The sequence below is a fragment of the Cydia amplana genome, chromosome 2 (genome assembly GCF_948474715.1).
Source record: "Cydia amplana chromosome 2, ilCydAmpl1.1, whole genome shotgun sequence".
Classification (NCBI taxonomy): domain Eukaryota; kingdom Metazoa; phylum Arthropoda; class Insecta; order Lepidoptera; family Tortricidae; genus Cydia; species Cydia amplana.
Genome location: NC_086070.1, coordinates 9,782,461 through 9,796,836, shown reverse-complemented (window position 1 = coordinate 9,796,836; position 14,376 = coordinate 9,782,461). Strand labels below are relative to the sequence as shown.

The following is a 14,376-nucleotide window of genomic DNA, read 5'->3' as shown; positions in this document are numbered from 1 at the left end:
TCCCATACAATTTGTATGAAAATGAAAACTTTTTTTTCACATGCTATTTTTGTATGCCAATCGATTCCATTCCTATCCAGTATCAATAGTTTCCTAGGGGTCAACTTACGGTAATGTACTAAAAAGCCACAAATTAAAGAAAACTTTTCCATACATTTACTATGGAAAAAACGTGAAATTTAATTCACAGTTTTCTATCTGGCCAATCAGTCCTCTTACATTTAAGAACCATAATACTGGATGAAGACATTGCTGTAGGACTGATGGGCGAGGTAGAAAATTGTGAATAAAATTTCACATTTTCTCCATAGTAAATGTATGGAGACAGTTTTTATTAATTTGTGGCTTTTTAGTACATTACCGTAAGTTGACCCCTAGGAAACTATTGATACTGGATTGGAATGGAATCGATTGGCATACAAAAATAGCACGTGAAAAAAAAAAATTCATTTTCATACAAATTGTATGGGAAAAGTTTTCCTCGATTTGTGGCTTTTCTAGCCGGAAAATTTTTTTTGCTTCCATACAAGCTTTTGATCCTTAATAGGAATGGGATCGATTGGCATCAAAAAAAAAGTTTGTCAAAAATGACCTTTTTCTCGCACCCTGTATGTTTTTTCCAAAATCTGTAAAAGCCAATCTTCATTAATTTGAAATCGAGGGAAGGTCTTCTAAGACCATTTTCTCGTAGCAGCACGGGATCTGGTAGCTGCCGTCACTGACCCAAAAAGAAAATCCACCCTGTATATAACGGACTGTTAAGGGGCCCACATATTACCAGTTCGCCGGACGATATCACCCTGTCAGTTAAACGCAAAAGGTGACAGTTCCGAACAACTGACAACTGATATCGTCCAGCAAACTGGTAACCTGTGGACCCCTTTAGTGTGCATCACCTGTCAAGCGTGAGTTGGTTTTAGGGAAAAAAATCGAGACTTTGTTATTAATTATGAGTCGTGCGAGTGACCCACAGTCGGCAGGTTACTTTCCAAAGTTTTATTTTATTTTGTTCCTTAATATCAATTCTCAGTAAAAATTAACGTACCTAAGTTTACTCGATCTAATTTGGAATTATATTTTTATTTAATAACTAATTAGGTGGTGCATGTCAATGCGATTACGAATATTACGATAGACATGGTGATTTGGTGAATCGCCCGCTCGCGACATAGCGGCCGGTAGTATAAAATTCTACACAAAGATAATTAAATCACTAATTCTACACTAAAATTAATGACGCACCGACTGAAATTGAGTCTTAGCCTCCGACAGGGAGGCAATAACACTAGTTAGTACTTGTCATTAATTGTTTTAATTTCGATACCAGTAATTGTAACTTGCCTTGCCAAGACTATTAAGGTTGTTGTCAACTGATGGAACTTAGGTCACAAAAAGATATTAAGTAAGAAAAACCACAATGAATTGTTTAATAATAGGGAATATTACGCGAAACTCTGCGTAGGGGGGCGCCACTCACAACCTAAAGCTTTGGTTTCCTCCGAAAGCGGTGCCGTCATATAGCGGCCGTCTCCATACGAATACTACGACATCCATATTTAGCCGTATTATTTAGTATGGAGACGGCCGCTATATGACGGCACCGCTATCCTAGGAAAACCGATCTTAAGGGTCTACCGCAAACGAGAGTCGAAATTTTGTTGTCTAACCTCTATGTCTAACCTATGAATCTTGCATATTGCGAGCGATAAAGAGGCAGTTAGCTTGAGTTTCGACTTTCGCGTTTCCCTGTAGGCCCTTTGTAAACAAACCACCTTGATGTATCAATGTCATATTTTATTTTCTGTGAAAACTTGTCAAAAAACAGTTTCTATGGTTTACGATGGTTGCTAGTGCTGCACATGTTTCATTTCATGACTATGTAATATAGGCAACCTTTTTTAATGTTGAATCATTCCTTTAGTCTTCCTAAAATGGCTACAGCCATTTTAGGAAGACAGCCATTAAAGGATAAAATTGTTCATATGTAAAAGTGTCCTTAAGGTTCTTTTTTCTTTTGCTAGTCATATGAACGCTAGCATGAATGTGAGAACTTGTTTGATATTGAATTGTATTCAGAAGGAACAGGGCTCTAAATGTGAAACGATCCGACCACAAGTATGTTGTCCCAATATGTTGCTTATAAGTTTTTTTTTTACTTTTAGAAGCCGTGTTGTGGCTCTTAACAAATTTGTGGTCTGATTGCTACGGCCACAAAAAGTTATCAAACCTAAAACTATTTTGTAACTCCTTATGTAGGTATTTAGAATATGTTGCGTTAACCCACCTTAAACTTGCCATAGACTAAAATAATCTCAAACAGCTTTTAATTAATATGAATCTCTATAAGTGCCATTATTATTGCATTTAGTTTAATTGAAATATCACGCCCTTAATAAACATGACAAATCGTTGAATAGTATTACTTGTTTTATTGAAATATCTCTAGAATAGAATCCGACCAACGATAAGTTTTCGTGCCAATGCCTGTGCAATGACTGTGGCATGGCAGATATAAATATTAACCAAAAAGTTGTACCTAATCAATCCTTGACCTAATGGACCGCGAAGCAGGCGTAAATTACGTCAGTCATCGCATCCCGCGCGATAACTCGTAAAGTGGCAAAGTAGGTACTAGTACTAGTCTGTAGGTACAGTCAATTGTAATTTTACACTTGACTGTAACTACATTTGCATAGAGTTCCATTTCCCGTGGCCTTCGTTGCTTATTCAAATTGGGCTCTTCCGTTTTTACAAGATGTTTCATGTATGGTTACAAAATATTCCTTTGAAAAATAATAACCTCATTGATGAGTTTCATGCAGCTGTATACGATATTTTTACGTTGTAAAATAAACAACTATTTTATTCACTCCATAGTTTTACTTTTTATTTACTTAAACGTGTAGGTATAGTCAATGCGCTACATATGATTTTTAAAGTAGTCCTTGCCTCTTCAAGTCTTCGTAGGTTTTACGGTTGACAACATTTCCAAGGGAATCTTCAAATTCTTCGTCATTTTCCGCTACAAACCTCTCGTTTTCTTTTTGGTGCTTGATTTTCTCCCACACTAAAATAAAATAAAAAACTGTAGAGTAAAAAAATGAAAACAAGCTTACGTCACTGTTAAAGTGGAATATCAGGGCATCTTGAAGTATGAACCCTGAAGTAGAATTTTTTGAAAGTGTAGTAAGTAAATCTCGAATACTTAAATTTCTTGCACCTTAATTTCTTAATTCCCTATTTTATTTTATTTCGGGAGAATTGGAGAGGAGGGTGTGCAGTGCAGCCTTGCTGCCTGTACATGTACAATTGCCATGAAATAGTGACGGCCAAAATATCGGAACAAACCCTTGTTTCTATGACACGTCTGTGTTACGCTGTTAGGCTTTGGTTTCCTCCGAAAGCGTGCCGTCATATAGCGGCCGTCTTCATACAAATACTACGACATCCATATTTAGCCATATTATTTAGTATGGAGACGGCCGCTATATGACGGCACCGCTATCCTAGGAAAACCGATCTTTAGAGTCTGTGCGGAAAGAGACGAGTCTGACTCTTTCCGCACAGACTACGATATATTTGGCCGTCACTATCTATTTATATATCTACTATAGGTACATAAATGTGTAGTACTTACGTGCTAGAGCATCCTCGATCTGCGTGACGTTGGCGAAGTGCGCGGTGTTGGGGATGCCGAGGCAGCGCATGCCGTGCGCGTGGCGCCACTCGGCGAAGTGCCGCTGGAACGCCTTCGGGCCCTTGTACGTGAAGTTGCCGCATATCTCGCAGGTGTAGCTGATGTTCAGCCCGTGAAGCTTATACAGCCAGTATGGGATTGGCTGTAATATGAAGGGGTAAACTTGAAATTAGAAAAATTAAATAACATTAGGAGTCTCTTAAGAAAAAAAAAAGCAGAGGAAAAAGTGACCCCCTTCCCCCTGCATAGATGTTTGTATGCAAAGACAGGCGTGTCTCACTCCGCGATTTCGTCGCTTGGCTACAGGTAGCTAAAAATACATCCGTTCGGCCCCAATTTTGGGGAAAGCCATAAGCCGCGCGTGGCGCTGTCGCCACCTAGCGGCCATATCTGTGCTGATCGTAATAGACGCGTTTTGTTAGAGAGTGAGTCTTCTGTATTTAGTACTATTATTTATTCTGTGGCAAAGATGCTAAGATTGCTAAGCGAATAGTACTGCTGACAGTACTTTACACAGCCCTAGGTAGAGATTTGGGATTTACGTCCCGCATCGCCTAGCAAGTGTGATGAACTGATGAAAAACCATTTAGAGTGCCGCATAAGCAAAATATATAGTTCGTTTTTTTAGCATTAGAAAGAACTTGAAAGAAGGTAAGCGATTTTGACATGTCTTTTAATTAAAAAACACTTTTTAAAAATCAATAACTATTACTTATGAAAGCAGAAGACTATAAAAGATCGTATTAGATTCATAATTGTTACATATTTACCGTAACTTATTTTTAACCGCCTTCAAAAAAAAAGGAGGTTCTCAGTTTGACCCGTATGTATGTATGTATGTATGTATGTATGTATGTATGTATGTATGTATATTTGTTGTTCGCGATTATCTCGCGTTTGGCTGAACCGATTTTGATGCGGTTTTCAGAAAAGTGTTTCTTACATTCTGGAGAAGGTTTTAGTATACATAGATCTGAGCTGATGCTGAACCCTGGCTGTACCTAGTGGAACTCAGGTTTGGTGCAACATAGGCTCATGCTGTTTTGGTCATCCGACATGCCTTGATGAGCACTTGGGAGAGCAGTACCCAAGATAGAGCTGATGCTGAACCCTGGATGTACCTAGTGGAACTCGGGATGTACCTAGTGGAACTCAGGTTTGGTGCAACATAGGCCCACGCTATTTTGGTCATCCGTCACATCTTGATGAGCACTTGGGAGAGCAGTACTCAAGATAGAGCTGATGCTGAACCCTGGCTGTACCTAGTGGAACTCAGGTTTGGTGCAACATAGGCCAACGCTTTTTTGGCCACCCGTCACATCTTTATGAGCACTTGGGAGAGCAGTACCCAAGATAGAGCTGATGCACCAAACCACCCTGGCTGGCAGGGTTCACCCTGGCTGTACCTAGTGGAACTCAGGTTTGGTGCAACATAGGCCCACGCTATTTTGGTAATCTGTCACATCTTGATGAGCACTTGGGAGAGCAGTACCCAAGATAGAGCTGATGCTGAACCCTTGCTGTACCTAGTGGAACTTAGGTTTGGTGCAACATAGGCACACTTTGTTTTGGTTAACCGACTTGTCGTCGTGTGCCTATGTTGCAGAGTTCCACTAGGTGGGTCGATTAACTTTTTTCTAACTGCCTTTAAAAAAAGGACGTTCTCAGTTTGAACCGTATGTATGTATGTACGTAGGTATGTATGTGTGTATGTTTGTTCGTGATTATCTCGCGTTTGGCTGAACCGATTTTGATGCGGTTTTCAGAAAAGTGTTTGTTACATTCTGGAGAAGGTTTTAGTGTACAGTACATGGATGGTTTGAAAAACCAATTGGACCCGGTAGGTGGCCATGCTATCGGTATACCTACCAACAAATTTAGGTTGCTGAAACCGATTTAGATAAAATAGTGGGAGTGGGAGTCGGACTCGGACTAGGACTGGGAATGGGAGTGGAAGTGGGAGCGATATACATACCACCAAAACGTCATATTATCTTGTGTCGCGATTATCATCGAGTTAGGCTATCACCAACATGAGTAGGTAGTTACTAGCCCAAAACTAAATGGAGAGCACAACAACCTAGTATTTTATCCCAAAACCTAAAATAAATGAAGTACCTACCTATCACTAAAAAGTAAAAAATAAAATAAAAAAATAATTAAACAATTAAAAATAAACAAAAATAAAACCAAAATGAAATAACTTAATATAATATCTTTTTTTAAAAAAAGGGAACCGCCTTCAAAAAACCAACCCACTGAAAAGTACAAAATAATTTTTATATGGTGCCCCCTTTACGTGTCCAGTCCCTATCCCGTCGTAAAGCAAATTTTTGCCAAAAAGTAATTAATACCTAATAATAAGAAAATTAATAATCATCAGGGTAATTACTTAGTTTTTGAAGGTGGTGCCAAACCAACAAAAACAGTCTTTACTACCAATCAGAAAAAAAAAACGAGTATGTAGTACCTACAAGAACTAAATTAATGAGTAAACTAAGTATGTCTTTATAATTCAAGTAAGTGCAGCGTTCTTCGTTGTCTAAAATATCGGTTCTCAAAAATGTTGGTTTGGCACCGACTTCAAAAACTAAGTAATTACCCGGATGATTATTAATTTTCTTATTATTAGGTATTAATTACTTTTTGGCAAAAATTTGCTTTACGACGGGATAGGGACTGGACACGTAAAGGGGTGCCATATAAAAATTATTTTGTACTTTTCAGTGGGTTGGTTTTTTGAAGGCGGTTCCCTTTTTTTAAAAAAAGATATTATATTAAGTTATTTCATTTTGGTTTTATTTTTAAAATGTGTTTTTCAATTAAAAGACATCAAGATTGTTTACCTTATTTCTAATGCTAAAAAAACGAACTATAGTAGGTAAATTAGGACTGACCTTCCCGTCCCAGCCGAGCGGCAGGTTCTTCGGGTTGTAGGGCACCTCGTCGTCGTCGGAGTCGGGGTCGGGCGCGGCGGAGGCGTCGCTGTCGTCGCCCGAGTCGTCGCGCCGCTCGCCCGCCGCGCGCGCCGCGCGCCGCGTCACGTTCTCCACCGTGGCCGCGCAGGTGCCCGCCACGATGTGAGCGAACCTGCACCGGTACGGTTAAGCTTTGGATTCCTCCGAAAACGGTGCCGTCATATTACGGCCGCTATATAGCGTTGACTGACGTCACTAGAACGTTGTCTATGTAAACAAGATGGCGCGGTTTCCTAGACGGCGTTACGTTACGTTGATTGTCAACGTAACGTAAGATGACGGCCGTCATGACCTTGTCGATAGTTTCGTGAACGTTTTATTAGATAGCGGTGACGCCATTTTGAATAAATGACACGAGATTTGAATAAATGATTCCGTACTACGATTATTTTCCTCTTCTGATGATATTTCATCCTCCAAGTAAATTATAGATGATCAAGCAAATCTTGTCAGTAGGAAAAGGCGCGAAATTCAAATTTTCTATGGGACGTTATCCCATCGCGCCTACATTTTTCAAATTTGCCGCTTTGACCTTGGTGGATGACGGTGTGTTATGACGCCGTGGTACTTTCCACATGTCGCCACCGTAAAGACGGCCGTCTTTTGCTGCCGCTATATGACGGCCGTCATATGACGGCACCGTTTTCGGAGGAATCCAAAGCTTTACCATCAGTTTGTCACTGACATAAACGCCGTCGAGAACGTAATTTACTTTCTATACATCTCGCTCGCACTCGCATATTCGTGCAAACGGGATGTATAGAAAGTAAATTACGTTCTCGACGACGTTTATGTCAGTGACAAACTGATGGTAACCGTACTGGAATACGAGTACTCGACTCATGTAGGGTCTGCTAAACTATACTTTGGTAAGCCATTTCCGTCAGTAGTAAAGAAGAAGGGTGGTCCTGTCCTCCCGTGGAAAATTTGAATATCGCGCCTTTTTCTACTGACAAAGTGGGTTTGCCGGGGTAGGTATTAATGTCACTCAAAACGGCTGGTAATCTAAATTGTGTATGGGAAATCAAACCTTGGCGCCTACATTTTTCAAATTTGCCGCCCTTTTTACTGTTGAAACGGGTTTCCCAAAATACAACAGAAAGTATACTCTTATCTAGAAGACGAAAATCGCCACTTTCTGTCGGGTTTTGACCTAGAACTGAATCTCTGATATCGTAATACCATTGAATATCTTTCATAAAACTTCATACCATAAAAATCACCAAATTGGGGGAATTTGTAATGATTATTGAATAACTGTGAATAATCGTAACTCTACTCACTTGTAAACCTGCGCTTCTATAGCTGCGATGTCCTTGTGTCTCTGCTGAGTGGAAGCCTTCGCCTTGTTGCCTCCCTTCTTCGCGACCAGAGACTTGTCCAAAGCGGTCTGACCTTTGGTGCTGAACAGTCTGAAATATAATCAATATTCAAATAAAACTATAAACTGAAATAGAAGCCAGATACTAAATCCTTTGAAGCTAAAATCGAACCAACGTCATCGACTCGATTGGCTTCAATATTTTCAATGTCGTAAAATTATAGAGTCGCAAAGCGGACCGAATGCTTAAGAGGCCGTGAATTTATCATGGTTCTCAGTTGGTATAATTACACTAGGTACTCATTTTCTGAAAATACAATCTTGAGGGTCTTATCGCCATCGGCCATTACTCTGAAGAGCTGAACTAACATAATGCGCGAAAAGCACTGCTTATAGGCGGGTCCACACAGAACCAGCCGCCTCGCTAGGAAATTGCCACACGAAGCAGCTCGGCCGGTGATGGAGACGAGCCTCGCCCGAGGCAATGCGGCCGAGGCACGTCTACACAGACCGAGCTGCATCTGAATGGCTCATAGACTAGGAATCCTCTAGACGGAGTTTAGAGCAATTATTTCATGAAACCGATGCTGCCAAAAATACTTGGGGTGCGGGGGACGAGGTGAGCGAGTCCCGTGCCGTGATTGGTCCGTTCAAAGACACGGACGTCACACAAAGACACTTTGACTCGAAAATGGAGTAACACTACCGTATATTTGTGGCAGAGGGGGTAGCGCTACTATGCTCAGTCTGGAGGATGTCTTGTCTGTGGAATGGCTAATCCTGCCCTTAAAAGGATAATATAAACTATTGCAAGTAACCTCTGAGCTCTCTCCTCGAGCGTGCCCCCGCACTTGAGTCCGAGCGCCATCAGCGCCGACTTGAGCCGATCCAGCCCCAGCGACGCCAGCTCCTCCCACGACGAGAACGCCGACAGGTCCAGGTGAGCGCCCACGTTGGTCAGCGCTCCGCCGGTTTCTTTCTACGAAATTATACAAATGGGTTCAATGATGTTTAACCTTTTGGACGCCAATGACCGATATATCCGCACCGTAGGTCCAACGCCAAAGACCGATTAATCGGTCACAGACCACAGAGCAACATCGACCTACATGCATAAAGTTCAACTTCCGTTTTGACACTTCAATGATGTGGCGTCTGAGTGACAGCTTTTGTGTTTGACACGGCGTGGAAAAGGTTAATGGATGTATCTGAACTTAATTAGGAGGGGCATCATGGTAGAATGTTCGCGATCCCAGGACACTTCCCCAAACGACATATTGAGGGAAACGCCGTGGGTTTAGTGCGTAGGCTCCTCCCCCTCTTTCTCAATGGAAAGAGCTGGGAGGCGAGTCCCACATACCCTACCATTATGATTCCACCTCAGGCCAGGGGGTCGATGCTTAATAGCATTCCCACACCGAAAATAAAAAAAATGGTTATGCAGATGACTCAATAAACTGTGATGTATGCAATAAAGAGTAGGTATTATATTGAAAGCAGTGTTAAATTATAACATTCATAACACATTACAGTGATATCAGGATTTCTAAGGCAATTAAGTATAGTGAAGTGAATACTGTAATGCAACAAAATAAACAGAAATGGGCTATCCGAATGTGCAGTTAGGTTAAACTTACAGGCCACCCGGGGAATGTCCCGGCCTCCCACTGCTTCAAGAACTCCTGGTGCGCCCGCGCCATCTCCTGCGCCTGGTCGTGCAGCGGCTTTACGCGGCTCACGAAGTCCTTGAGGTAGGTGAGCAGCGCGCGCACGTAGCTGCGGTACTCGCTGTTCTTGCGCTCGCGCGGGATGTCAAACAGGTGGTCGAAAATGCTCAGGTATGTTATGTAGTCCACTTTCTGTATACAAATTGTAGTTTGGTCATTTCGACTGTATATGCAGAGTGTTATGCAAGTTGTAGCAGAGAAGTAAAGTCTAAGAAAAAATGCTTAAATAAAAAATGTTTGTGATAACTTGTGATAGATTGTCTAAAAACATTTCAGAAAAAATATAATCAGAAGATTTTTAAGTAAGTAATATTACAAAAACTCACCTCAATACCCTTCAGGTTAATATATTTTTCATAGCACTCATGTAAATCCAAATACTTTCCATAGCCTTCTTCATCAGTAAATTCAACTGGAGCTGCAATAAAAGGGAAAATACAGATATTTTAATACAGTAGAAAATAATTCATATTCATACTCTAAAATTTCTAAATAAATGTTAATTGTCTTGTATTATGACTTTCAGACAATAACTTACTTGTGTAATCTTCTGCGGGATTCTCTCTCATCTTTGCAATTTCTTCAAATTCTACAGACATGGGCACACAAATCTGAAAGAAAAATAATGCAGTATTCCTTAAAAAGAAAGTAAACTTCCTACCTTACCCTTTCTGTACCTCATTACGGGTCAAAAATAAGGATTTAGCTTAAAGGGCTAGCTTTCGGCTCATATATAATTCCAAAGAAAAACAAGAATTTGACACTAGTGGCCAATTGACAGGGAAACCTGGCGCCATCTGTAAAAAACTTTGACTAATCTACCCTATTTACTGTTGATGTTGTTATACCAAAAACATTAATTTAAAAATTAATGTAAAATATCTTACCTCATTGGGATGTTTCCTATGGAATTCTTTAATCTGTTTGAGTCTGGCATAAAACTCTTGAAACTCATTGGGTCCCGACAGGGCTGCAATCTCCTCTTTTCGCAGGCCATCTTTATCCTCATACAACTCTTTGAGCCTTATGGTTGCCTCTATGTATCTCTGAAATTGTCAAAATAAAAATTAAATTAGTTTTGTTGAATCATTTACTTAGCTGTAATTGCGCATATAATGCTGGTAAGGGAAAAACCTTAATATTTGTTATAACTGAATTATTCCTGGCCTTGGAAGTTTTTAGTTACTTGTTATTATGTTATGTGTGTAGAATAATTTCATCTTATTATGTTTACTATATTTTGTATAGTTATTGCATAATAAATAGTCACTGTAACTTCGATGGATTTTGTCAAAGTGTTCTACTTACATCATGCAAGTTCTTCAAGCGGTGATCACCATTAATCGTTTCTCGATGCTGTAAAATAAATTATATCATGATATAAATATTTTGAACCTGTGATATTTCATCACTACTTTGAAAACATCTTGTATCTCGCACTGCTACTCAATTAAAACGTAGCGATTCTGTATGGCTCCCATACATTGTTAACATATTTTTCTTTTGATTGACAAAACAAGATACGAGTTTTTTTCCAAGTAGTCACAATTTGGGACTTGCTATCTAGCAGCCAAAAAACGATCTCGATATTTATCCCATTGTATGACCAGTGTCGGTTTTACGTCCGCACTGCAAAGAAAACGAATAGATAGAATACAACTGAATGTCGCCGACGTGTAGTGGCGTTTCAACCATCGCATGGCCATCCCTCTGGTCCAGTGCTGGGCTATCGTGTAGAGGAGCCATTGACTTAATAATAAACGGATGCTGCTTAGCAAAAATGTGTTAATCCACATTAATTTGGAATAAGATGTTAAATGCGTCCATTTTAACATAACTTTAGTATTCGTGGCCAGAGTTCACACTCGTATGATGAATTGATGATAGGTAGGCATTATCATTGATTTACAAGAGACTGGGGAGCATGATGAGTTGCAGGGCACCATCATGTTATGAACTGAACTTACTATTTGTATTCAATTACAATAATAATAGTGCATCATCAACATACCCCAACTTTCTTGTGCAAGATTTCTTTGACCATAGCATCCATAGAACGTTCTCTTTCCTCATGATAACTCCTCTGTTGCTCTAGTAGAGTTTCCATTATGTCAATGTTTTATTAACTAAATCAAGTCATAAAATCAAACGCTTTTATATTCAATTTATATAAATACAGAATAATAATTAACCTCTTTCTACAAACAGAAGCTACGCTACGCTATGCTGTTTAAGATCATTTTTACTTTTTTAATTATGTGTCATAGTTTCTGTTTGTGTTATATATATAAATGCTCGAGATTACCAAACGACACATTCAGTTCGATCGTGCAAAGTTATTGGAACAAATCGCATGTGAGTTGAGTGGAGTCCAGACGGGACAATTTTTCGCCAATCAGGCCGTGCCAAGGCCGTGCGGCAAGCAAACGCCAATTAATAAAGTAGCATGAATCTAGAGTCTGGCTAATGAAAGTTGAGCCTGAGATAACGCGGGAATTTCAATAAAAACCGCACCTGGCAATAAAATTACCGAGGGCATGGCATGAGTGGTGGGGATAACTGACAGAACGGGATAGTCTTATGTATCTTTCACTAGGAGTAGCAGAGAAAGCGCTATTACTGTTTGTCTTTGTCAGAGTCTCATATTTTTTTATTCCCCACCGTAGTTTATGGTGGGATACAAACAATGCGTAAACGTCAAATTGGTGTGAAACATATGAACAGTGCAAAGATTATCAGGAAAAATATTGAAATCAGTGTTTCGTGTGCATGTAGTAGTACTTAATAATTCAACAAATATGGTGAATTGCTCAGTTTTGCGCTGTACAAGTGACTGCCGGCAAAAACAGGACAACGTAACATTTCACAGGTAAATACAGTATTTTATACTTCGGTCACATTATCATGCTTAGTAACAGCATCCTACAATCTATATCAATTAAAATCTGAGTAGAAAAAGCATTTACAGTAAATAATAACTCGGGTAAAATAATTAACCTATAAATATTTCCTGATAAATTAACCGACCAAATTACGTACGCATATTGACAGTAAGCCGTCACCCTTTTAATAACGTGTATTCAATTTAGTCGCATTGCTATTATTGGAGGGATACCAGCCCGTGATGCATACAATTACCCCAAAATTCGGGTATTTTGTATTTTAATAACATTTTTATAAATAATTTTGCTGTAGAACTGGACATATACGAACAATAAAATTGAACTGTGTTTAAATTAGAATGTAAATTATATTTATTTAAGCATTACGGATTCTTTCTAACGTTATAGGGGGTTTTGCCACGACTCAGAGAATCTAATTCTATGATATGCTGCAGGCACTAATTCTTAATTTTGCAATAAGAGTGACAGATTACAAAATGAATATTTCGTTTATTACCTCCAGATTTCCACAAGATGCAGGCACGCGTGCTAAATGGATTTTAGCAACCGGAAGGAGAAACTGGGCACCGACGCAAAACTGGCAGATATGCTCAAAGCATATTACGAAAACCTACCTTTTCTATTTCTTCCTGTGGCACACAGTATGCTAAAAATTCTTTCTTTAGGCGTACTTGTAATATGTATAATGAATCGCTTAATGATATAGACATTTTTGTTCATAGTTTGTCCGTTTTCAAAAACAAAGATATTTTATAATATTTAAAACCTTCGCGTTTTGAACACATATTAACTCACATTTATAGACGGGTCTAACGCGAAATTTATTCAATTACCTTTATATACCGACGTTTCGACACAGGTTTCACTGGTCGAAACGTCGGTATATAAAGGTAATTGAATAAATTTCGCGTTAGACCCGTCTATAAATCAAAGATATTTTGTTTACTAGTAATTGAAAAATCGTTTCAAGTGAATATTTTGCATTGTTTTCTTACTTTATTTGCGTGTTGTACTCAGAACTATACCTACGGGTAATTTATAATTAAGTAACCTATTTACTTTTCATTGTAATAGTCAACTTAGTAACGTATGAAACTTTAGGCCTATTTTTAGTAATTTTTGTAAGACTTATTTGTAAAAGGCTGTTTGTTTTCTAAATAAATTAAAAAAAAAAAGAAAATTGGCCCATTGATATTTTATTTATCGCTGCGTCTTACGTAGGCGAACAACTCGCGAACGTGATTAAAATTACCCCAATATTTGATAATATTGGGGTAATTTTTACCTATATGGTATCCCCGGGTTTGTGACGTCATCTATGTCTATCCGTTACGGGGGCACGCGGTAGGCCACATCTATAGAAATACTACCATCTATGGAATTTCAATAAAAACCGCACCTGGCAATAAAATTACTATAAAATTAAATGACAGCTTGAAACTGACAGCTTATGTGATAGGAAAAAAAGTTGCCATATAAAAAGTTTTAAATAAATCTCAGGCTCAACTTTCATTAGCCAGTCTTCTAGTATTTTAACTGGATAGGGCATGAGTGGTGGGGATAACTGACCGAACGGGATAGTCCTATGTATAGCTGGTCAACCAAATCTTGCCAGTAAAACAAGGCGCGAAATTCAAATTTTCTATGGGACGATATCCGTTTGCGCCTACATTTTTCAAATTTGCCGCCTTTTCTACTGTCAAGATCTGGTTGACCAAGTATATCTTTTAGTGGGAGTAGCAGCGAAAGC

At 39.1% G+C, this 14,376-nt stretch overlaps 1 protein-coding gene across 1 annotated transcript; it reads right to left on the bottom strand.

The window, feature by feature from the left end:
• Positions 1–2,877: 2,877 nt before the first annotated feature.
• Positions 2,878–11,918, bottom strand: LOC134657430 (splicing factor 3A subunit 3). The gene is made up of 11 exons (XM_063512980.1): positions 11,735–11,918; positions 11,032–11,079; positions 10,611–10,769; positions 10,262–10,334; positions 10,050–10,141; positions 9,634–9,855; positions 8,815–8,975; positions 7,959–8,087; positions 6,595–6,787; positions 3,638–3,839; positions 2,878–3,067 (listed from the first exon to the last, which is right to left on the bottom strand). Exons 1-11 carry the CDS (start codon positions 11,828–11,830, stop codon positions 2,934–2,936), a joined length of 1,509 nt encoding a protein of 502 aa, XP_063369050.1. The 5' UTR covers positions 11,831–11,918; the 3' UTR covers positions 2,878–2,933.
• Positions 11,919–14,376: the final 2,458 nt, after the last annotated feature.